The sequence below is a fragment of the Odocoileus virginianus genome, chromosome 28 (assembly GCF_023699985.2).
Source record: "Odocoileus virginianus isolate 20LAN1187 ecotype Illinois chromosome 28, Ovbor_1.2, whole genome shotgun sequence".
NCBI lineage: Eukaryota > Metazoa > Chordata > Mammalia > Artiodactyla > Cervidae > Odocoileus > Odocoileus virginianus.
Genome location: NC_069701.1, coordinates 37065286 through 37091297, shown reverse-complemented (window position 1 = coordinate 37091297; position 26012 = coordinate 37065286). Strand labels below are relative to the sequence as shown.

The 26012-nt window shown below is 40.1% G+C and overlaps 1 protein-coding gene across 2 annotated transcripts; it reads left to right on the top strand.

Moving 5' to 3' along the window:
* MAJIN (membrane anchored junction protein) lies at nt 1-25966 on the top strand. 2 transcript variants are annotated; one of them, XM_020891795.1, is made up of 11 exons: nt 1-118; nt 8732-8849; nt 14611-14656; nt 17353-17428; nt 17605-17730; nt 18547-18578; nt 18880-18971; nt 20521-20584; nt 24057-24129; nt 24955-25072; nt 25624-25966. In XM_020891795.1, the coding sequence occupies exons 2-11, from the start codon at nt 8749-8751 to the stop codon at nt 25667-25669; spliced, it is 774 nt and encodes a 257-aa protein (XP_020747454.1). In that variant the 5' UTR covers nt 1-118; nt 8732-8748; the 3' UTR covers nt 25670-25966. The 2 variants fall into 2 exon arrangements, with proteins under 2 accessions (XP_020747454.1, XP_020747455.1); XM_020891796.2 differs by having other exon boundaries at nt 7-93.
* Nucleotides 25967-26012: the final 46 nt, after the last annotated feature.

The window sequence follows — 26012 nt, the reverse complement described above, 5'->3', positions numbered from 1 at the left end:
GCCTACGTGGCGACCTGGGTACGCAGTTGCGCGTGAGCTGAAGGCCTAGTCTGCCCGTGGCAAGAGTTGAGGCGCAGACGCGAGGGCGATCAGGTCAGCGAGCCAGGCTTCGTGCGAGGTTGGCGCCCACTCTTTTTATTTTATTTATTTATTTATTTATTTATTTATTTGTTTATTTTGATGAATAAAAGTATTTATTCCCCATTGTAGAGGCTGAGGAAGGAACAGTGGGGGCTTCATAAGAGAGTTTCGAATGGTTACTGTGTGTGAACTTTGAGTTATTTACTCTTGTAATTGGGGAAACGACTCTGCCCCCGCCTTTTGAAAGTTATTCTGTTTTTTTGACAAAGTTCCGCTCTTTTTAAAAACAGATTTTAGTGGGTACTCTGGCCGAGGCCAATTTGATGAGGCGCGAAGAACCCCTATAAGAAAGAGCCAGGCCGCGCCTGGGAGGTTCTTGGGTCTGAGGTAACAACTGGCAGCGGCCTATTTCTCTAGTGAGGTTGGCGCCTTTCCCTGAAGGAGATTTCGGGCCCAGCCCCCACTCCACAGCCGCCTTCTGAGGCAGCCTTAGAAGCCCCGGGCCCCTTTGGACGCCCAGCGCAGGGCCTCGTGGTTAGGGCGGCGGCCTGGAGCTCTCAGGTCGGGGTAACCAGGTGAGCAGGGATGGAAGTCAGGCAGGCGCTGAACTATGTCCAGATCCCCTTCCACCGGCGAGTGAGCAGGGCAGAGGTGAAGGAAACCCCAGGGACAGTTCTTGCTGCCACACCAACCCAGCACAAAGTGCTGCCTCTGGCACAGATCCAGTCTTCTGAGCCTCCCCTTACCACAGCCTCTTAAAAAAAAAAAAACAAAGCTGCACACAAAAGCCATTGTTCTGGTTCATAACCATCCTCTAACTTAGAAGTTGGCGTGAAAACATGACTTCTTTCATGGAAATATGTCTTGTCACATCATGTCTTAATGATTTGAATGAATTTCTTGTTTTCAGATGCCTGACTGAATCTAGGAAGTATCAATATTTGAGTCATAGCTCTCAGTGAGGTCTCTCTGTTCAGCTACTTGGGTCCTTGAATCTTGGCATCTGGGAAAGGAATACTTGGCCCTACGTCCTTGACTTTTCTGAACTTTGATTCCTTAATCTGCAGATAGTAAACCTACCACAATATCCAACAGCCTACCTAGAATGTCTAGATTATTTTGTGGGCACCTTAAGATTGAGCATATCCAAAAATGGACTCAATTATCTTCTCCTCAAAAATTTACTTTCTAAGGCTCCTTTTTTGGCGGGGGAAGAGGTGTCTTTATTTTTCAATTGTTTGTTCAAGCAGCTCACAATCATCCTTGTCTGGAATTCTTCCTTACCCTGTCAAGTCACCAGATCATGACTAGACGTCTTCTAAACCAGACTACTTCTCTTCATCTCCACTCATCAGTGTAAACCAGGCTATTATCAGCTTCTGCCAGGAACCACAGGAGTCTCCTAACTGAGCCTCTTTCATCTGTTCTGGTTCTGGGTTATTTCCTACATTACAATCAGAGGGATTGTTTTGATTTTTTGGTTTGTTTGTTTTTTTTTTTAAACCCACAGCCATGTGATCATGTCATCTCTTTATTATGCCCTTCACTGCCTTCTGATTGCTCTTTGGATAGACTTCACAGTTCATAGCCTGGCCTATGAGGAAAGCCCTCTTTCCTTCTCTATCTGTATTTTCTCCCTGGATGATCTTATTATTCCAAAAGCTTCCAATACCATCTTCAAATACCATCTAAACACTGATAACTCAAATTTATATTTGTATCCTGATTTCCACTCCTTGCATACCAAGAGACCACCCCCTTGACACATCCCCTGGGATATCTAACAGGCCTCTCACGCTTACCCAGAACAGAAAGAGAATGGCAAATCTTTTTTTTTTTCTTTTTTTGGTGGCACCGAGCAGCTTGTGGAATCTTAGTTCCCCTGCCAGAGATTGAACTTGGGCCCTTGGCAGTGAAAGCCTAGATTCCTAACTGCTGGACTGCCAGAGAATTCCCTAGAATGGCAAATCTTTTTCTTCAGAATTCTTCTCCATCTCAATAAAGGGTGTGTACCATTACCTGTCTGATAGCATAGGCCAAAATCAAGAGCCATTCTTGATTCCTGCATCTAGTCCATCAGTCTAAAATATACCCCAAATCTAAGTAGTTATTGACTACTGAGACCTCAAAGTCCAAATCTGAAGCATTTTTCTGCTGGATTACCACAACTCTTCAGTTCATCTTTCTCTTGGCAGCCAGAGTACTGTTTCTAAAGCATAAATCAAGTAATTACACTTCTTTTCAGGAGACCTGGGTTCGATCCCTGGGTTGGGAAGATCCACTGGGGAAGGGAAAGACTACACACTCTAGTATTCTGGCCTGGAGAATTCCATGGACTGTATAGTCCATGGTGTCGCAAAGTCGGACACGACTGAGCAACTTTACTTTCACTAGCATAAAATCGCAACTCTACAATGGCTGGCAGCCGTTATATGACCTAGCTCTTGCCTAGCTCTCTGATGTCATTTCTTTCTACTCAAGTCTTCATTCTCTGTGCTCTAGTCACACTGACCTTTCTGTCATTTAACTACCAATCATCACAGGGCATCTGTGCTTGTTTTTTCCTACTTGGAATGCTTTTCCCCTTGACTTTGTTGTTTCACTTTCCATTAAGGCCATAACTCAGTTTGATCTCTTCTGAAAGACCTTTACTGGCCATACTAAAGCAGTCTCCCAGTCACTCTCTACTACAAAACCCTGTTTTATTTTCTTCATAATACTTACGGTACTTCAAATTACATTGATTTATTTATATGTTTATTATTGCTCTCCAAACTTCCTGAAATCTAAACTGTTAAAGAGTCATGTCTTTCTTATTACCCGCTCTATCATTGCTGAAAGAAATGCTTGATACATAGTAGGCTCTCAAATGTGTGATGACTTACTGTTTATCTTCGTAGTCTTAGTTTGTCGCATTTCTTGCCAACTGTGTTCAGGAGTACTATACTTCTCCCTCTTGAAATGACAGTAGTCTCTCTCAACTGAGGACTGTTGTATCTGCTTTTCTTGTACCTACATCAGACGCCTCATCCATTCGCCATTTGTGTCTTCCCCAACTCCTACTCATCCTTCAAATATGAGTCACTCAGAGTTCTCTGACTTCCATTCTAGGTTAGGATTCTCTGTCATATTCCAATGTCACCCTGTCCTTTTTTGTAGCAGTCATCTTCCTTAAAATTATTTGTAAGCTCTTTGCAAGCAGTGACTGAGATCTTATTATTCCCCACTTTATCTCCAGCATTTAAGTTTCTGGAACATAGTTGGTATGCAGATAATTGTGAACTGAATGAATAAATATTGAATGAATACAAGATTGAGAGGATCAAATCAGATAAAAATTAGGAGAGCATTTAGCGTGAAGTATAAGTTAGCTGAATCTGCCCTGCCTACTTCAATAGATGTTTTTGAATCTTGTGAGAATAGGGGTAGATGGGAAAAGCATTGTATAAACTGAAAGTGCTTTTATAAATGTAAGATTTTATTCATCAGATCCCTATGGTCTGATGATCTTTCAAAGTGCTAAATTTTATGCTTATTAGCAGCTATGCCTGATTCTGTTATTTTAGAGTTATACTTACGTGGTAAAATATAAAGATATAAATAATTGAAGCTAATATTGAGTCTAGGATAATTCATAAGGTACCTATATTCTTGACACCCTTAATTCAGTGGGACTACCTTGCTTTAGCAATACATCTGTGTTTTAGTCTTGCTCTTGATGTATGACCTTGGTCAAATTAGATGATCTCCTCATGTCAGGTTTATCTTTTTGTAAACCTAGTGAATATAATTTTTATCTTCCAAGTATCTCACCAGAATTAAAAGCCATAAAATATTTCAGATTTCCTGTGTAAAATTTGCTTTCTTTGTATAAAAAGTAATATAGTTTTTTATTAACTTCATTTCTTCAGAATCTACCATTTTTTCATGCCAGGAACAAAGCTGTATATTTTAGAAGCTTTCTTTTCACACTTTCGTCTTTCTGTCACTAAAACCCTTGAGATATGTACATCAAGGACTCAAAGTTTATAGCTCAAAACTGCAAAAGATGCTTCTTTCTCTCTAGCTAAGGATATTCTCTCCACCATTTGCCCTTCTGAAAGTACTGACGCTTTTTTATCATTTAAAAATCTTTGCAGGTACTGCTTCAGGGCAGTTCACCCAGTGGTGTAACCAAAAAATAAAATATCCCTCATTGCCTGCAATTTTACATCCAAATGCTTTTAGGATTCCTGGGATTAGGATTTTTAGAGTTCTGCAGTGAATTGAGTGTGATGTGAATGCTAATAGGTTGATCTTCATGTGGTGGTTTAGTCGCTAAGTTGTGTCCGACTCTTGCAACCCCTTGGACTGTAGCCTGCCAGGCTCCTCTGTTCATGGGATTCTCGAGGCAAGAATACTGGAGTGGGTTGCCATTTTCTTCTCCAAGGATCTTCATGTAACAAGCCACGACTAATGGGTAGGGTGCTAAGATGAGATACCATTCTATTGCTTTTTCCAAGCAAAGAGCACAGTCCTGGACTTACTGACCAAAGATAATTCTTCCATTAGCTTTTAGGGTGGTTAAAATGGAAGTGGAAGAGCCATTTAGGTGTAAAGAGTAACTGAAGAAGTTGACTTAATCTCCTTTCTGCCCTATTGAGTGGTTCACTAAGGCCTTTTGATTTCATTTCAGGACACTTTCCTATCCCTCTGTTAGAAGATTTAGTTACTTCTCCCCTCCCAAACAAAACAAAACAAAATCTGACACAGTTCCAGTTGCAAATATATTTCTGAATAAATGCCAGTGGTGTTTTAAAGATTGTGTCTTACCAGAAAGAGTAGGTAGAAGTCTAATGGAAAAGGATGACATCAGTAGGCATAGAAGTATCTTGGGTAGTCTTAGATCAGCTCTTCCTGTCCTATCTGTTAACACTGGGATTTGTTTTGCTTTTAAAATGGCTGTTCTTTATTGAATAACCTATGCATAGAGTACTGCAATAAGCAATTATACATGCATTATTTCATTAATCATCCTAGTCACCCTGCAAGGTGAGGAAACTGAGAATAGTTCCTTTTGAAAATAGAGCTCAAAGACAAATGTGAAAGAAACGCTTTATATCCCAAGATATAATCCTAAGAAGCTTTAATCCGGAATTGCTGCATTTTGGCTTTATGTCTTTGTACCCAAATTGAGTTTGCCACAGACTTATGTGATTGACCAGGGTTATAGTTTAATAAAATGATCAGGTGATGTGTTATGGAAAATGTGTCAGCCAAAGGATTCAACAATCTTGGGGGCTAATCCTGGTTCCATACTGAGTTATGAGACCTATAGGAGTCATTTCCTTCTTTGATGAATTCACTTCCTTTTTGTCCTCTCTAAAATGAAGGGCACTTCAGCTATAGGCAAGCATGAATCTCATTGGAAATATAGGTTTTCAGAGAGTTTGGTTCTATTTCAGCAAAGGCAGGCAGACTTTTGAAACTAGCCAAGGACTTCTGAAGGTAGAAGGAGAAGCCAAGCTTCTGTCTTCAGCCTCAGTTCTAAAACTTGGATGTTGGATCCATAGCATGAGTGGGATTTCCCTGTTTTTTTTCTTTTGGCCCAAACTCATTAGTGGCCACAAAGCCTGTTATGTTAGACCTGCTCAGTAAATGTATTTTTAATGAATGCTTATGAAAGCTCTTTTACTAGCACTGTGGAGGGTTTTCCCATCAAGTATCACCAGATATATTTAGTGCCAGTACTTCTGTATGATCTTTATCATATCATTATCTTCATATTGCATATCATATCATTATCTTCATATTGCATTCAGCACTGATTCAAGTTCTGTGCATTGACCCAAATGTTTCTTTATGTGAGACAAATTACTAAAACCTTAAAAAATCTTTCCCTTTCTAACATCAATGCCTATGTGTCATTTAAATCTATTATTGGGGATTTTCAAGAAAAGAGTCTTAATTGAGATGCATCATATTTTGTACTGATATTAAAGCTACACACTTCTCTTGAGTTTGCTTTTCTAGTAAAGCATTAAGAGAGGAACTCTTCAAATCTATCAAAAGAGCTAATGTTAATATAATTACCCAGCATTTATGAAGTGCTTTTTACGGCATTGTTTCATTTAATCCTCACAGAAATTCCAGGGATAAGTGTATTCCCCTTTTAGAGATGTAGAAATTGAGAAATGAAAAAGCTAAGTGACTTGATTAACGTCGAATAAGTGGCAGAGCTAGGACTCAAGCCTTGGTCCTCCAATTACAAATCCTGTGTCTTTCCCACTATCCCATATTGCCTGTAACTTCTCTTCTTTTGTTTTAAAGGCATCATGTTTTATGATCACCTAAAATTGGCTGAGAGTCTGACCTTTCATCTGTAAGATCTCATCAACTTAATGATATGTTCCTAGGACATAATGTCACCATGACTACAGTACTCATGTTGGAAAATAACCTTGTGAATCTTTGAACCACTGCTGCTATATGGTTGTTTGGGATTATGCTGTCTAATCCTTATTTTCAAATAGAGTAATTAGTGTGTGGTGTTTGTTTCTGAAGCGGGCAGGCAGCAATTAACAGGAACAGGCCCCAGCTAGAAGAGGATTGTTTTTACTTCTTTCAGCCAGCCAGCTGTGACACAGCACATGAAGTTTCCTCTCTGGATTGTCATTTCCAGCAAATGTTCTTCATTTCCTTTGTTCTGATGGCCCCAGTCCTCTCAGTCTGTGGAGAGAGGTGACTGCATTTTAGAGGAAACCTCTGAATAATTAAGGGCTCAGTTTTTGTGACAGCTACCTAAGTCTCATCAGGTGGTCCCTGCCTTCTTGGTAACGCCATCTAGCACCAAAAACACTATCAAATCTAGCATGGGTTCTTGCCATGCCTAGGGCATAAAGAATGTGCAAGTTTTTCTCAGGATGTGAACAGTATTTCCCCTCTGGTAACTTTGCAGTTGGCACCAACTATTTCTTTTCACTTTTGAGTGCAATTCTAGTCTAAATAGTCTCGGGTTTTGGCTCCAGCCTCCTGTCATTCTAATCCCAAGCAGCCAAGATCAGACACTGGGATATCTCTCTACTGGCAGCCCCAGACTTGAAATTTGGAAATTGTGGGAAATGCCATTCTTTGGGCACATAGATCTTTCAACTGTACATATTAGAGCTCTCCCTGCTGAGTAGGTGTGGAATCAGGGTAATATGGAGGAAAGAATAATGAAAGTAGTTTTTTATGTGTGTATAATATGTTAGTACTTGCAAAATGATTTTATAGTCATTATCTTGTGTGTTTTTTTTTTTTTTTTGCTTTGCTTTCTATAACCCCAGGAAGCAGGGTGGAAAAGTGGTTAAGACCACCAATCTCAATTAACACTGCCTCAGTTTGAATCTCAATTCCAGAATCCATAGCCATAGAAAACTTACTTCATCTCTCAGTGCTTCAATTTACTCATCTATCAAATTTAGACTACTTACTTCGTAGGCTTTTTGTGAGAATTAAGTAAGATCTATATATAAGGTACTTAGAATAGAGTATGAAAAAAAAATTGTTGTTAGTTGTTACATACATAAGTTGTTATTATTGTATAAGTAATAAAACCAAAGCCCAGAGAAACTATGTAGGGATAATGGAACTGAGATTAAAACATAAATTATTCTTACTTTGTACTTGTTCTGTCTACCTTAGCTCAGCTGCCTCTGAAATCAATACCTTGCATTGTATATAGGTAGATTTGATCCTAGAAACTCTGGACCTTTTACTCTCATTATTTATTATTTAAACTTCCATATGAAGAGACAGAAAGTACAAGGCTTATTATCTCTACTTTACAAATAAAAAGAGGCATAGAAAAGTCCTCTGAGTGCATACCAAGTGCTCTCTTGGAGTAGAAGAGGCATGCCATACTTCGTTTTCCATTTCTTCTTCTGAGTTTCCCACAGAGAGGCCCTTAAGTGAGTAGAGATTCTGGAATAGGAAAAGTAAAACTAGTAAGTGGTGGGAAAATAGGGGCATTCTTGTGGCACAGGGTACTCTCATAAGTGGTGAAGAAGAATAATTGAGAGGTGTGGAAGATAAGGCATTCCTTGGCAAGACTTTAAAACATTAGTATACATCCTTAATTTACTGCATTGGCTGTAGCAGGAAGGTGTGCTAATTCCTAAACATCGTAGAAAATTAACAGCAGAGGTGTTCCCAATTGCCTCTTATTGGTGCAACCTTTGAAGTCTTCCATTATTTGATTTGAGCCCTCTTCACATTGGCCTAGGTTCCAGAGAAAATGGGGGCAAGGGATGAGAACAGATTCAAGAGATATTTGGGAGATAGATTTAATCCTAACAAAAACCCTGTTATCATCAGATGTTAGTATCATTAGTCTCATGGAAGAGAAGTAATTTGTACAAGGTCATAAGGTAAACAGCAAAAGTTCCACTTAGGTCTTCTGACTTCAAGTATAAAGATTATCTCAGAATATCATGTATCCTTCCCATGCAGGTGGGGAAATGGTCCAGGTAATTAATATTAGAACTGAGCCTGGGACATAGGCAGTGATACTGAGAACTGGACTTTATACTGATGAAGAGATGCTACAGATTGGGCAGGCTTTATTCCCTATACATAAGGAACCATATTTCGCTTTTTAGTAATTCTTTAATACTTCTATTTTATTTAGGTTACTGTTTGGAAGCAATGAGTTTAAAACCTTTCACCTACCCATTTCCAGAGACGAGATTTCTTCATGCAGGACCCAACGTGTATAAATTCAAAATTAGATACGGCAACAGCATCAGGTAATTTTAAAACTAGGAGGGTAGCCTTTACAAACACAGGTTAATACATTCCCACAGGTCATTCCTTCTCTGCCTTCACCAAGTCCAGGAGACTGGCTGAAGCAGCACCTTGTAGCTCTCTTTTCTAGGTATTTTATGTTCTATGTATTTATTATTCATATAAGTTTTTAAATTAGTAATAGCATACCTTTGCTGCAGTGGTTCTCAGATTACCTCAGGACCCCTTTGCACTCTTAAAATTGAGGCTTTCAAAGAGTTTTTGATTAAATGAGTCATACCTGTCAATATTTGTCATATAAAAATCAAAAGAAAAATTTTAAATAATTATTAATTTTAAAATACTATAGCATTTTATTTAAAATAGCCATATTTTTAAAAATTAATAAGAAGATTGGCATTGTTTATATTCCTGGGACTACCCCAGGAATGCAAGGATAGTTCAGTATACAAAAATCAATCAATATAATACGCCACATTAGTAGAAGAGAAAAAAGACCACATGACCCTCTCAATGGATGCAGAAAAGACATTTGACCAAATCTAGCACCCTTTCATGATAAAATTACTCAAACTAGGAATAGAAGGGAGCTTCCTCAATATAAAGTCTATATATGAAAAACCAACAGCTGACAACATACTCAATGGTGAAAAACTTAAGCTTTTTCCTTAAGATCAGGAACAAGATAAGGATGCCCACTTTCATCCCTTCTGTTCATCATAGTACTAGAGTTCTAGCCAGAGCAATTAGTCAAGAAAAAGAAATAAAATGCATATAAATTGGGAAGGAAGAAGTGAAACTATCTCTGTTTGCAGATGACGTGATTTTTTTTTTTTTTTTTTTTTTGCTGCACCACATGGCTTGTGAGATCTTAGTCCACAACTAGGGATTGAACTTGAGCTTTTGGCAGTGAGAGCATGGAGTCCTAACCACTAGACTGCCAGGGAATTCCTGACATGATCTTATATGTGGAAAAAGCTAAAGAATCCGCACAAACCAACAAAAAACTGTTAAACCTTATCAATGAATTCAGCAAAGTTATACTAAATCAACATCAGTTGATTTGTATACACTAGCAGTAAACTAGCAGTAATTTCTGAAAAGAAAATTAAGAAAACAATTTTGCTTACAATAGTATCAAAAAGAAAAAATTCTTAATAATAAATTCAACCAATGAGGTACAAGACTCGCACACTGAAAACTAAAAATATTTCTGAGAGAAATTAAAGGAGATCTAAATAGAAAGACCTCTGTGGGAATTCCATGGTGATCTAGTGGTTAGGACCCAGCACTTCCACTGTCAGAGCTGGGTTTAATCCCTGGTCAGGGAATTTAAGATTCCACAAGCCATGCAGAGAGGCCAAAAAAATTAATTAATTAGAAAGATATCTGTGATCATGGATTGGAAGACTTAATATTGTTAAGATGGGAGTTCCCTGGCAATCCAGTGCTTGGGACTCTGTGCTTTCACTGCCTGGGGCAGAGGTTTGATCCCTGGTTAGGGAACTGTTAATAAGATCCTGCATTCTCTGTGGTGCAGCCAAATATATATATTGTTAAGATGAAAACGGTACTCAAGCAATCAGCAGATTCAATGTAATCCCTAGCAAAATCCCAGTGCTTTTTTGAACCTAAAATTCATATGGAATTTCAAGGGATCCCAAATAGCCAAAACAATCTTGGAAAAGAACAGATTTGGAGTACTCATACTTGCCAATTAAAAAACTTCCTACAAAGCTACAAGTAATCAAAAAGTGTGATGCTGCATAAGGACAGATATATAGATCGATAAATAGTATAGAATTGAGAGCCCAGAAATAATATCACTAATATCTATGGTCAATTGATTTTTGACTAGAATGCCAAGAGCATTCGATGGGAAAGAAGAGTTTCTTTAACAAATGGTTCTGGGAAAACTGGATATCCACATGCAGAAGAGTAAAGTTAGACCCTTACCTTACACAATATACTATAGTTAACTAAAAATGGATCATAGACCTAAATAAGAACTAAAACTAAAACTCTTAGAAGAAAACATAGGGGCAAATCTTTATAACTTCGGATTTGGCAGTGGTTTCTTAAATACAACACCAAACACACAGGCCTCAAAAGAAATGAGATAAATTGGACTTAGTTGATTTTATAAAATTTATATGTATAAGAACCCTACTAACAGAATGAAAAGGAAAACCACAGATGAGAGAAGATATTTGCAAATCATATATCTGATAAGATCTTAATATCTAGAATATATAAAGAATTACAACTCAACAACAAAAAGATAAGCAATCCAACTGAAAATGGACAAAGGACTTGAATAGATATTTCTCTAAAGAAGATAAACAAATGGCCAGTAAGCACATGAAAAGATGCTCAATATCTTTAGTCACTAGGAAAATGCAAATAAATCAAAATTGCAGTGATATACCACTTCACACCTACTAGGATAGCTATAATTAAAAAACAAAACAACAGTTGTTGACAAGGATGTGGAGAAATTGGAACTTTCATACATTGCTGGTGGGAATATAAAATGATACAGCTACTATGGAAAATGGTTTAGCAGTTCCTGAAAAAGTTGAACATAAAATTACCATCAGTTCAGTTCAGTTCAGTTCAGTCGCTCAGTCGTGTCCGACTCTTTGCGACCTCATGAATCGCAGCACGCCAGGCCTCCCTGTCCATCACCAACTCCCGGAGTTTACTCAAATTCATGTCCATCGAGTCGGTGATGCCATCCAGCCATCTCATCCTCTGTCATTCCCTTTTCCTCCTGCCCCCAATCCCTCCCAGCATCAGGGTCTTTTCCAGTGAGTCACCTCTTCACATGAGGTGGCCTAACTATTGGAGTTTCAGCTTCAGCATCAGTCCTTCCAGTGAACACCCAGGACTTATCTTTAGGATGGACTGGTTGGATCTCCTTGCAGTCCAAGGGACTCTCAAGAGTCTTCTCCAGCACCACAGTTCAAAAACATCAATTCTTCGGTGCTCAGCTTTCTTCACAATTCAACTCTTACATCCATACATGACCACTGGAAAAACCATAGCCTTGACTAGATGAACCTTATCACCCAGCAATTTCATTCATAGGTATATGCCAGTCACAACAGGGCAAATATTTTATGATTCTGCTTATATGAGATATTAAAATAGGAAAACTCATAAAGACAAGCTGGGTGGAGGGAAGAATGAGGAGTTGTTTAAAGAACACAATGTTTCTATTTGTGGAAATAAGTTTTAGAAATAGGGTAGTGCTGACTGCAAGCCATGGTTTTGAATGTAGTATCTTATGGAAAAACCTGAACAAAATTTTTGGCCAACCATTAATTAATGCCACTGAATTATATACTTAAAAATAGTTAAAATGGAAAAGTTGAGGTTATATGTATTTTACCACAACTTTTAAATGTATAATATTAATTTAAAAATAATGATATATCTATTAAGTTTTAATATATTTTTATTAAAAATAACTATATACTCCAGTATTTTTGTCTGGAGAATCCCATGAACAGAGGAGCTTGGCAAGCTACAGTCCATGGAGTGGCAAAAGAGTCAAACACAACTTTGTGTCTAAAGCATATTTTCTAAAGCAAAAAATTAATGGGAGGATTGACATCACATTAAATTTCTGCAAATCTCATTAATATCTGGCTTAATAAAAAACTGCTAGATTATCATATTTGCTTTTACATTTAATCTGTTGTGAATTTTTTCTTTTGGTTGTATTACATGAAAAATTCGGCTTTACATATATATGTAGCCTTACATATATTTGCCGACAAAGGTCCCTATAGTCAAAGTTACAGTTTTTCCAGTAGTCATGTATGGATGTGAGAGTTGGACCATAGAGAAGGCTAAGCACCGAAGAGCTGATGCTTTCAAACTGTAGTGCTGGAGAAGACTCTTGAGAGTCCCTTGGACAGCAAGAAGATCAAACTAGTCAATCCTAAAGGAAATCAACTGTGAATATTTATTGGAAGGACTGATGCTGAAGCTGAAGCTCTAATCCTTTGGCCACCTGATGTGAAGAGCCAACTCACTGGAAAAGATCCCGATGCTGGGAAAGATTGAGGGCAGGAGGAGAAGGAGCAACAGAGGTGGTTGGACGGCATCATTGACTCAGTGGACATGAGTTTGAGCAAACTCCAGGAGATGGTGAAGGACAGGGAAGCTGGCATGCTGCAGTCCATGGGGTTGCAAAGAGTTGGACACTACTGATCAGCTGAACAACAAATACTTGTAGTAGGGAAAGGTAGGAATATATTAATAGTCTTCTCAGATCATTGTGGATATTCTTCCTTGGCCCTGCATCAAAACTTGACAAGTAAAGAAAACAAAAAAACAGAAAAGAAAAAAAAAACTTGACAATAGTTGTTTGTTTCGTTTTTAAATTTTTATAATTTTTTTAAATTAAAAAAATTTTTTTTTTATTTTGGCTGCACAGTGCAACTTGTGGGATCTCAGTTCCAGGACCAGGGATTGAACCCCAGGCCACAGTAGTGAAAGTGCCGAGTCCTAACCACTAGACCACCAGGAAACTCCGTTTCATTTTTTTAAAATATAGTAGTTTTTTAAAGGTTAGTTGCAATGTGGAATCTGAAATTATATCACTGTACTTTTTGAACTCTGCAACATTAAAATCCATTGGTCTATCTTGTTCTTTGAAAGCTGATCTATCTTTTACCTAGAATGATTTTGTAACATGAAGTGTTTCTGTGGTCACTGGGAAAATATTGTTTCACTAGCTTATGCAGATTGTTCAGATGTCAACACACTTCATTATACAGTATCAAAAATCATATTTGCTAATATCACTGCCAACCTTATCAGAAAAATGTCTAAGTATTTGGAAGTTGTCAACCCCACAGTGGTGGATAAAAGTTTTCCAAAATTCGAAATTTTGCTTGAAATCCAAAAATTTACCCTTAACAACAAATACTGTCAGTTTTATTGATAAGCTCACTGTTCACTTTTGAGCAAATATCTGTCACATTCCCAAGTCCAAATAAGCACCATAGTTTATCTGTCAGCTGATCAGTCAAGTAAAATATGAAAAAGCAAGTGGTTCAGTTTGCAACTTAAACAATCGTGCAGGCACTTCTCAGGAGAACCATCATCTTCTGGTATGCCGCAGAAACACTTTATCCATACTTCCTGTTTTAGCACATAATATATTAAAAATGCATTATTTGGGGGTTGGGATTTATAGAATTATTAAGGCTTTACTTCTTCCTCTAAAATATTAAGTGAAATTGGAATTTTTTTTCCTGTGTGGTGGCAAAGATGGCTACAATTGCTAGTACAGTTTAGGGCAACTGACTAGATCTGTGCTAAGGCACCAGTATTTTCACCACCACAGATTTTGCACTACTGGTGCAAATGTCAGCATAGTGTAAAAGGCAAGTGATATCTTAGTGTTATTATGAAACTAGTTTTGCCCTTGGAGACTCCTTGAAAGGGACTTGAGGACCCCTGTAGGTCCGCAGGTTACACTTGTACTACTGGTCTAATCAGTTATTAGCTTCACCGGTGGAAATGTCAGGTCTTGGCAGGGTAGTGAAGGTGTTTTGGTACAGCCTCCTGCGGACTTCAGTCTACACCACCTAGTGAGTTCTTCTCCCCGTGAGCACTGAGTCAGCACCCACAATTGTTACTTAGTTGTGTTCCCTTAGCTCATTGGAAATGTCATTTTTACTAGAGTCTGTTGTTTCCAGAACTTTTCTTCTTGGCTTACTTACTTCTTGTCTGTTTACCTTCTAGAGGGGAAGAGGCAGAAAACAAGGAAGTCATCGTCCAGGAGCTGGAGGTAGGGAGAGGAGCAGACAGCTTCTGGGAATGTTGTTTTTTAAGCTGAGGATGCATCCCTACTTAGATTTTAGTTGTTTCCTACAAACTGAGTCACAATCTCTGCTTGATTACTTGACTTCTCCCTTCCACATTTCCTCTGCAGAGAAAGGTTACTGTTTTTCCAGGGAAATTAAAGCCTATACTCTTTCTCAATTTTCCTAGTTGAAGTGTCAGCACCTTTGAGGCTAAGAGTTATTTTGTTTCCACTAGAGTTCCCAGCCATGGGCAGCTGTCTTTTGTGGCCGCTGGCATAGAGAAAGCATCTGGAGGACTGCTGCCTTCCAGGGCTCTGGGAAACCTCACCATCCCAACCACTGCCTGGTACTTGACGTTCAGGAAGCTCAACTGTAAATACACAGACAAGGCTGCTGTGTCTTCATTTTAATTGGAAACATTTGCATCTGCTATGTTTCCACTTCATTTTCATTCCTTTCCTACCCAACTCTAATGGCTTGAGATTTTCCCACAAGAAGACAAAGAAGGTGGACAAATTTGTAAACTGGTGAAAGCATTGGACAAGGAATTAGAGTTCTGGGTGCTGGCCCTGGTTTCTTGTCCTGGCTGAGCCACTAAGAAATGTGTGAGCCTTAGCAAATCACTTATCTCTCTGGGTCTTATTTGCCTCATTCATAATATGAGAGTTTTAAACTAGTGTATTCTTTTCTAACTTCATGACTGAGTGATCTATGACTGTTGTGATTTATAAAGACATATGCTGCCACATTTCAAAGAATTTGAATATAATTACATACACAAATGCAAAACTGTAAAACCAAAAAGTTGAGTCAAAGCCTTAAAGGTACTCTTTAGCTATATGTTGAAAAATACATTAGGATCTTTGAGGACTTCAGAGGCATCATTATAAATAACAATTATTTTAACATAGGACCATGACAGTTTTCTGCTTATTTTAATTATGAGTAGAGCAAAATTTATTTCACTTTGCTTCACTTAATATGGGCAGAGAAAAGCTCAAGGCAGTAAAGTATTGCAAACAGTCTTTAGAACTAATGAAACCTGGATTTGAACTCTAGTTCTGCCTTCACAGTACAATTTTTGGGAAATTTGTCTTCCTTATCTGAGACTGTTTCTTTACCTGTCAGTAGGATTGATAAGTAATATCAGTTTTCAGGATTGTAGTGAGGTTTAGAAATAGACGTATGCAGTTCATGCTGCACAGTAGTTCATCTGATGGTAGCTAGAGAACACCTATATACATTTATAATCATATAAGAATGTTGCTTTTTTAAAACATTTATTGATTTATTTGGCTGCACGGGGTCTTAGTTTCAGGATCTTCAGTCTTTATTGCAGCATGCGAACTCTTTGTTGCAGCATGCAGAATCTAGTTCCCTGACCAGGGATCAAAACCAGGCCTCCTGCAATGGGAGTGTGGAGTCTTAGCCATTGGACCACCAGGGAATTCCCTAAAACTTTTTGAAGTGCTTTTTATATGCTCTTTTTTTTTTTTAAACTCTCATTAGTTTTGAAGCACAAGTTATCCTTTGTCGTTCACTTAGAAAACATATATTGATAAGCAGTTTATTCTAATGGTTAGGAGTGTAAGCCCTGGAGCCCCAGTGCCTGGGTTCGTGTCTTAACTCCATCATTATTATCTGTGTAGCCTTCCATAAGTCACTGTACCTCTTTCTGTCTTAGTTTCTTCGTCGGTAAAATGAGGATAATAGAAATCTTTTATCTTAAAGGGTTCTTGAGTAGTGGTGAGTGCTTGGTCATGTCTGACTCTTTGCCCATATACTAATAAGCATAGGTTAATTAGAGACTAAATAATTAAGATTTAAAGAGAGTAGAAGAAAAGGTTTGACATAAGCAAAAGCAAAATAAGTACATATAAATAAATACCAATATTATTCATTGGGGCTTTCCTGGTGGCTCAGATGGTAAAGAATCCACCTGTAATGGGGTTAATCCCTGGCTAGAGAAGATCCCCTGGAGAAGGGAATGGCCACCCACTCCAGTATTCTTGCCTGGAGAATTTCATGGACAGAGGAGCCTGGTGGGTTGCAGTCTGTAGAGTCATAGAGAGTCCAACAGAACTGAGCAACAAATCCAGTATCTATTTGTTGAGGACCTGTTATGCTTCATCCACTATGGTAGAGAAGGGATGCTGAGATAAATCAGGTATATATTCTACTTCAAGAAGATTTCTTAGTAAAGAAAATTAAAAATATGTGCATAGAGGGAATTCTCTGGCAATCCAGTGGTTAGGTCTCAGCACTTTCACTGCCGGGCCAGAGTTCAATCTCTGGTCAGGGAATTAAGATTTCACAAGCCTGGAGGCACAGAAGGGGGAAAAAAAAAAAGATGCATGGAATATACTAAAGGCCCAAGGCTAACTACTGTGAAATTTGAGACCTATAGTTAATTCAACTTGGGAAATCAGGGAAAATTTTGTGGAGGACATGGCTTTTGAGTTGTGCCAGAAAAGGATAAGTAGAATTTAGTCATATGATGATAGACTAAAAGGGTATTTCAGGCAAGAGCAGAGAAGTGGAGAAGTGGAAGGTATATTCAGGGAACAGCTAGTAGTTGGACTTGAAAAGAGTATAGGGTATGTGAAGAGCAGTGATAAAGATAAATTGATAGATTGGCTGCAATTAGTCTTAAAGTTATTTCACATTTTTGTTTTTTCAGGATTCTATTCGTGCGGTCTTAGGAAACCTGGATAATTTACAGCCATTTGCTACAGAACACTTTATTGTATTTCCCTGTATCCTTTCTTTCCTGGGTGGAAATGAACTACAATTCACACTGTAGATTCAAGTGGAAGCAGCAAATCCATGCAGTTTGGAGGGTAGGTCAAGGAAAGGAGATGGAGTCTTTTCTCTTAAATAGTACTCAGGGATTCATACTGGCTACATCCTCACTCCTTAGCACATTTCCCAGATAAAAGCAAATGGGAAAGAGTGTCCCATCTGAAGTTCAAACATGGGGAAGCTGTCTTGGTCCCTTATCCATTTGTTTTCACTCTGTACGTGGAGATGAAATGGTTTCATGAAAATCTGTCACCAGGTAAGTAGAAGGATGGAAGTGTAGGTAGTGGAGTAGGACAAGGGGGAGGTTGAACATCCACAGGTTAGCAGAGCTGAAATAGTGGTGAGATAGCCAGATTGAGCCCGAACACTGACACTGCAGAAGTCCGGAGCATGTCCTCCAAGCTAGACTGCCTGGTTCAAATCTTGGTGGATTTGCCACTTAAGAGTGTGTGACCTTAGATAAATTACTCAATCTTTGTATGCCTCCTTTGTGAAATGGTGAAAACTAATAATAGTCATTGGTTGTTGAAAATATTAAATGTGTACTGGGAAATGGAAAGTACAGTGTGACTTAGGGTAATAACTCAATGAAAAATAACCTATGATATAAATAATTCCTTCCATTTTAGAGTATTTAATGACTTTCATCTTAGTAATATCTTAAAGATATCTCCCAATTTTTAATCTCTGGGGGCCATTGCTATTTTTACAAATAGAGGGACAAGGAGACATCTACCAGTTTGATTTGGAAAAAAAAAAGTACAAAGGCATTATCTCAAAATACCTCAATTCATTTGTCACTGATGCCATAAGTTCCACCTTTTTTCTTTTATAATAGGGATCATCCCCCTTTAAGTGACTTGTTGTTATAATATTATCTGTATCAGACTTTTTAGCTTGTAGATGACAATAAAATAAGGGAGAAAAAAAGTTTGAAGACAGTATTTCTAGGAAAAGTGATACCAGGTGAAAGGGAAAAGGGCACACACCAAAGGTTTATCTAGGACCAGTTCTAAGAAGTCAGTGAAGAAACAGCCTTGCTTCATTATGATATTCAAATTTCCTATTGTAGGAAAATCAGTGAACAGCAGTCCTCTTGGGTTGGTAAGTTTGCCTTTTCTGTATGAAATGAAAATTGCTTTATTGCCTCTTATTATCTCATGTTTTGCTGCTGTTGAGTCTTCTTTTTTGCCCCTTGGTTGTTGCCCAGGTCCAGTAAGAATTGTATACTTGAGAATTTTTTATCTTTTTGGCTAGATTTCTGAGACTTTGTCTATCCTTACTTACAAAGCTGATGTTAAAAGCTGCCTTTGGCAATTTAAAGATGGGAAGTTCTCTTAACGGTGCCCTCATGTGAGCAACTCTGGGAAAGGAAGAGTCTTAGGAAACTGGTTGCTCTCTGAAGGTCCTGGAAGAGAGGAAAGCAGCAGAAGCTGTGCTGAAGAAACGAAAACTCAGAGAAGTGCCCAGCTCCCCAGCCAGGCCAGAGCTGGACAGGTCAGTGGTGTTGGGTGAGGCACTGAACCCTACATTTGAGTTAGGCCTTGCCCTCTGTTGGGGCGAGTCACTCTGTCTCAGGGCTTCATTCATAGCTGCTATTCGGGTGGGTGGACTAAGGGAAGGAAGCAAGTTGGTATTTGCAATGTAATTTGCAAATCTACTTCTTCAGCAAAGTAGAATTCTTCTGTTTATTATTCTCAGTGAGGACTAAGGGAATTCCCTGGTGGTCCAGTGGTTAGGACTCTGAGTTTCCACTGCAGGGGCCACAGGTTCCATCCCTGGTTGGGGAACTAAGATCTTGGTGGCTCAGGGGTAAAGAATCCACCTGCCAATGCAGGAGACGCGGGTCTGATCCCTGGGTCGGGAAGATCCCCTGAAGAAGGAAATGGCAACCCACTCCAGTGTTCTTGCCTGGGAAATCCCACGGATAGAGGAGGCTGGCAGGCTGCAGTCCATGGGGTCTCAAAGAGTCGGACAGGACTGAGCCGCTAAACAACAAGCCGAGCAGTTCCTGCCAAAAAAGAGAAAGGAAAAAGAAAAGACACTCAGAAGGCATAAGATCTGAAGCCCCACAGTATTATACATGAACATAGAGAAAGCCTCAAAAGAGTGAGAACGAATGAAATATAATCTTATTTTATGCAGTGAGCAGTTTATCTTTGTGCCTGCTCTCACTTTTCTGGCAGGTGTGGGTGGTTGTGTCTGCTGCACGCGGAACCTGTGCAGCTTTTGGAACTCTACCTTAAGAGGTAGTACAGGCCGAAACATAGTTGTCTGTAAGAGGGTATGCCTCACTTACTGGCTGAAGTGCTGCAGATTATGGGGAGTGTTGAGCACAGCTTTTAACATGTTGAAGTTACTAATGTAGGGGCTACTTATTTCTTCTTTTGATTCTCTGTCAGGGACAGAATGAGTCTGTAAGACAATTCAGTTGTTCATATTAGCACCCACAGAGAGATGCTGGAATAATCCAAGGTGTGGTTTGCTCTCCAACCCAAAGTGCTTTCAGCTCAGGTTCACAGAAAGCAGCTGTTCTTTTCCTGGTGCTATGTGGGCACCAAGACATACAAGGGCAGTGGGGACATATGGGGCTGTGAGGGTGGATCACGAAGGAGCTGACCCCTACACTGTCCAAATGCACATGTCAGTGAAGAGGTGGGAAATTCCTTTCCCAGACAGGTAGGATGTGAGGGTGCTTGGAGGTATGAAGTTTTGCTTGGTTCTGTTTGACTGAATTTTTTGCAGAGATGGGGCCTCATATCTTCCCTTTCTCTGTGTTTTGATGCCCAAGCAAGTATTTCAAAACCCTACTGTCAATCACATTTTCCCTTTCTCAACCCCTAGATTCCCAAGTGTCTCAAATTGTGATTCTCCTGTGAATTAAAGCAGAACCCAAAGAGAATTTGGCCACACAATTTATTCTGCAGGCCAGGAGTGGCATAAAAATAGCCAACCTGCTGAAATATTCATCTGGGACACTTTTGCTTGAATGTGATGATGTTGCCCCTGCCAGTAATGTTTCTTGGGCTTTTTTCTCCCACTTTAGGGCCAAGATGGGGACTTCCAGTCAAGGGCTCAGCAAAAAGAAGCCCCCTCTGAAAACCAGGAGGGTATGCACCAAAATGGAGACTTCAAGACTCTTGGCTATTTCTGTTTGGTTACGAGTCAGGATTCCTGTTACCAGCACATCTTGGTCCTAAGTACAGACTGAATTCACCGCACTCATTCTCAGGTTTCCCTGTCTGCAGAACAACTTTCAGCCATCCACCCTTGCCACAGCCTGTCCTAAATGTAGCTGCATAATACACACACTGATGAATCCTTTTGTTGAAAAGCCTTCTCTTAGCTTAAAGAGCTGCTTTTTTATACTCTGCAGTTGAAAAAGAAAATAGGTCTGTTGAGTTGAGGTGAGATCCAGTGTAGAATTTTTTTTTTTCGAAAGCTTTTTGCCCTCATCTGCACTGGAGTCTGAGTCTGGGAACATCTAATTTTTACAGACAAAATAGGTTTGTATCAGCACAGGATACTGGCGAAAGAAAACTTCATTTAGAGCAGTGATGGATTGGCCTCAATAATACTTGATTCATTTTGTGAGGTCTGTTCTCCATTTAGATATTCATACATCTGCTACTCCTCCATTTTAGGGCTTCTTTTCCATAATAGTCCCTAAAATAATGCCCTTTTTCCTTGAAATAGCTGTTATTTGTGACTTTTCGGACTCTCCACCATAGCTCCAAAGCAACTCTGACCTTTATTTCCTAGCTCACCTCCCTCACCTTCCCAGGATCCAAAACATGATCAGTTATTGAGTAAACATTTACATATTCATTCATGCAGCAAACATTATTGAGTATCTACTGTGTGCCAAGTACTAACAAGCACACTCTCCCCTAAAAGTGCTGAAAGTGTAAAGCTGGGCAGACAATGTATGATAAATGTGCTGTGAACAGGAATAAAGGAAGCCCAGGGGACAAGGGGACCACAAAGGAGAACCTCACTGAGACGAGGTGGATGTGAGAGAGTTCCTAGAGTAGGTCTTAAAGGTCTTAAAGCCACCTTCAAGATCACAGGAACTCCCTAAAACATTTTTAAGCAGAAAACTGAAGTGAGTTTCATTTCTAAACAATTCTGTCCGCTGTTTGCCAGGCATTGTGTTAGGTGCTGGGGTGTACACAAATATATAAAATCTAGTTTTTTTCCAGGAGTTTACCATTTAGTTGGAGTAGAGTGAACCCTTAAAGATGAAGACCTCTGCCTCTGTGGGCAGGGGCAGGGTTCAGAGTCACGTTATACCCATGGCCAACTGGCCCGTGGAGTGATTTTAGCAGATGGTTTCCCTCTATGCTGTCATCCTTTCGAGAGGGAAGAAGAAGAATTTAGAAAGTACAAGAAGAGTACATGAAGCTCTGGAGAACAAAGACACTTTACACAACCAAGATAATTACTATTAAAGAACACTTCCCTCACTCTCTACCCTTTGTACCTTCCTATTCTTAGTCTGACGCATCATTTCCCTAAAGAACCCACAGTTTCTTAACTCAACATAATTACCTTGTCAACCTGATACCGGGTTAGAAAAAACTCTGAGAAAAAAAGAAAAGGAACATGTTTATTGATTTTGACTCAAAGCCCAAATGGTCTCCATTGTAGACCCTGTTCCCAGAGAGCAGACGTCTCCTAAATTAACGTGATCACAGTGACTGTTTGTGCAAGTCACTTGAGCCGGAAGAATCGAACTTGCTGCTATGGTCCAGTGCTTAATATCTTCGCTCCCCTTTGGGGGAAGTTAAGGTGTAGAAACACAGTCAGTATGGATTTTGCACATCTCTACACATAGGGAGCCTGTGCAGGGAAAGCTTAGAATAAAACACATACCTGAATAAGGTCTCGGTTTCATCAGAGGTGTTTTGGGAGAATGGCTAAGAAGGGCAGACTCATTCCTTTTGTTACTTCAGCTCCCAGATCTAGAGATTTAGACTTTAAAAGGATAAAAAATGGGAGAGAGCAAATGAATGGTCCAGAAGGCAAACAGACTGCCGTGCATGTAGCTTTCTTTTCCGCCTCTGCTTGAACTGCACTTCCAAGCAGAGGTGACCCTGAACGTACAGGAGACGGCTTTGCATCAGGTTTTCAGGGTATTGTGTGTGGCTGGATGTCCTGGATGGTACCCTCAGTTTTATTTCAGGCTATAATGTTTTTCCTCTCTTACAACATTTGCCTGAGGAAACCTCTGTCAAGCTTTCAGGAGAGCACAAAGACTCTCTTACCATGGAAATTTCCACTGGTTCAGAGATAGGCTGTACATCTGCCCCAGGGCCTTTGCACTTCTGGTCCCCACTTCCAACCTTAGTAGATGCTTTCCTTAGGACCAGTGCAACAGGATTTAAATTGCAAACTGTAGTTTCCTTAAGTTCATGAGAATCATTCCCTCAAGCTAGAAATCATATCTAGGTCCTCTAAATTCCCCTCCACCCTATATAGAAGTGAGAGGTAGTCTCCTTCTGCCCAAGAGTTCTTTTCACTTTTATAGTATGACTTAGGTGGCTGCCCATGTGGTCTGGGATTTAAGGGTTTGTGGAAGAGCTTACCAGCAGTATCAGCTCATGCTTAGCATGTCCTCCCTTTCCTGGCACTGCTGTGCCTCTGCCCCCTTGATACACCCTGACAGTCGGCAGCCCCTTGCTACAGAATTCTTCACTGGCACAATGGCTCAAGGAACTCCCCAACACTGCTGGGTAGTCAAGCCTCAGGTTTTGCCTCAATGAGCGAAGTGACCAGTTGTCAGTGTTTCCCAAAAAGAAATATATAAACTGTTTCTGACTATCAAGGTGTCTCAGAGAATATTATAGGCTTGGAACCAGGCTATAGAGTGTCCCCTTCAAAGTACAAAGGAAGGTCTATACGGCAGTAGCACAGGGAGAAATAAGATTGTGTTGTGGTATGCTGGCTGCTTATGCCACAGTCATGTTTCTGCTGGCTCTAGCCATGTTGATCATATTTACATGTTAATGGTAATGTGCCCTTGTACATCATGTCCTTGTCTGGAATGCCCTGTTCTCTTTGACCTTGATGCTGTCCATCGAGGCCCCACTTAAATAACACTTCCCCTGTGAAGTCTTCTGTGTCTAACCACTACCCACTCTCTTCACATCCTTCTCAGCGACCACAGCACTCTATATAGACCGATAGGGTAGTCTTATCACACTGACTTATAGTACTTAGTTTATATGTCAGTTTTACCACATAGATTATACTTTTCTCCAAGGTAAAATAAAGGTCTTCCTGATTTCTGAAACCTTGAAATTCTGTCCTTGGCAATAGCTGGCACTCAGAAACATGGAATGGTAAGGTACACCCTGCTTGGTTTGTTCTTGTCTGTTAAACATTATGATTTTAGAAGGATAGTGTTTGGGAAGCTAATATGGGAAACGGACAGTCCTATAGAAGGAAAAATAGATCCTGCCTGTGCAGTCTGAAGCCAGACCCCAGCACTGATGTGAAATCTCTTCACCAGCAAATAGCATTCAGACCCCCAAGCTGGAAAAGAGTAAAGTTTAAGACTTTTCTTGGTCTTTTCATCAGAACAGAGAAAGAAAAATCCAGCGAGAATGCCAGAAGACCCCAGCATTTGATGTCACTGATGTCCAGGACCAGGGTAGGTTCTTTTTTTTTTTTTTCAGGGTAGGTTCTGAGAAATTCATATTTGTTCTCCTCTAATAAGTATCCTGTCCTCTTTAGTCCCCTGACGAGCAAAGCAGCACGGAGCTCTGAGTCTGGGCACACTCCGTGGGCTATGTGCCTTGCTCCCGTGGAGGTGCTTTTTGGCCATTCAGTCTGAGGGCGTGCTCTTGGGTAATAGAAGCCCCTGCAGTTCCCAAATGGAGTGAAAGAGGCAATGCATGTTCTTCTTGTGCTTCTGATAGCAAAATTGGTGCTCCCACAGTTTCAGAACATTCCATATAAGTTTTACAGAAAAGTTGGGAGGGATATGCTTTGCTTTTCTATCCCAGAGAACAATCTCTGGGAAGCTGTCTCTCCTCCTCTTCTCTTTGGGGCATTAGTGTTAATATTGAAGGTGCAGATGGTGCTCGGCAGGGGCTGGGAATGCATGTCAAGGTGTCGCCCTTTCTGCTTGCTGATCTTTCACTCAGCATGAGGATTCAGTATGGATGCAGTTCTCACAGATGCAGGCACATGAGCAAAGTGAGTGCTCCAACAAGTTGTCAGCCTGTGTGTAGACACACAGCCATGGTAGGTGTCTAGGATTTGAGCAATGTGAAAATCTCGACCTGACTTTGAAAATACTCCAAGGTCAGAATAGCCTCTTACTGAGCGGGGATGAAGTTGAGAAGATCAGAGCAAACAGTGCACCTGGCTCCAGTCACGCTGGTTTGAGGCCGCCCTTGGCTCATGCTCGCTGTCCTGCCTCCTCCTGCTCACGTGCAGTCAGCACTCTCCCTGTCTGAGTGTTCCCTTGCAGATCCCAAGTGGGAGGACGGCCCAGCGGGGACGACTATCCCACCACCGCAGCAGAACAGTCCACCTCCAGCTGAGGGGCCCGCAGAGCTGGGAACCAGTGGCTTCTTTGGGTTTCTGACGTAAGACAGACTTCTCTCCTGCCATTAAACTTACCCCCATGGAAGCTCTCAGGGAAAGTAGACTAGAAAAGAAAGCAGATTACCCTTAAAATCTCTATTTTGTGCAGAACAAATGATGGAAATGAGATAGAGCCTTAGGGTCCTAACTAACCTACCCCACCCTGATGTGCCCAGCATTGAATCTGATATCCTAAATGTTACTTGGACAACAACTATTCTTATTGTATTTGGGTTATTCAGTTGATTTCATTACTAAAATAGTTCCATTCTTCTCTCTGAACCTAGGCTCTGTCTTCAGAGTCCTTTTTGCAGAGTACAAAACAAATCCCTTCATCTATCTAGAGCTCAGCCGTCCCATTGCTATTGTTCTTTATTTATACCTCCAGAGTATAATTTAACTTGGGTACCTTTTCAAATGCTGTTTTAGACTTGAATTTCCAGTCAGTGGTCCCAGAGCAGAAATGCCCTAGCTAATAATAGAGCCCTAATGGGACCTGGGAGACAGGAACTGGACCTCTGGAGTCTCAACCTGCTCTGCTCTCCTTCTGCAGCTCTCTCTTCCCGTTTAGCTATTTCTTCAGAAGGAGCAGCCAGTGAGCCTCCTAAATGCAGCAGTGGGAAGAGCATTGGCTCCCGCAGTGACCCTTCCCACTCCACTCTCTGCTTATGATGTTCCAGTCATGGAGAATGAAAGCCCCAGACTCCCTGAGTCCTCTTGTGGGTTTGTCCTGTCATTTGCCTCTTTACAAAGGAATGTCCTCCCCCAGTTTAAATCACTAAGAGTGTAAGTTTCTAAAATGCTCTAGTCAGAATTTTACAGCCCAATGGGCCAGTTGGGTCTTTCATCTCTAGCACTTTGATTTCTAATGACAATAAATTATTTATGAAGACTTATTGACTGAGTTTTAGTGGGGGTAGAGAGGGAGCACTCTTTTCTCAA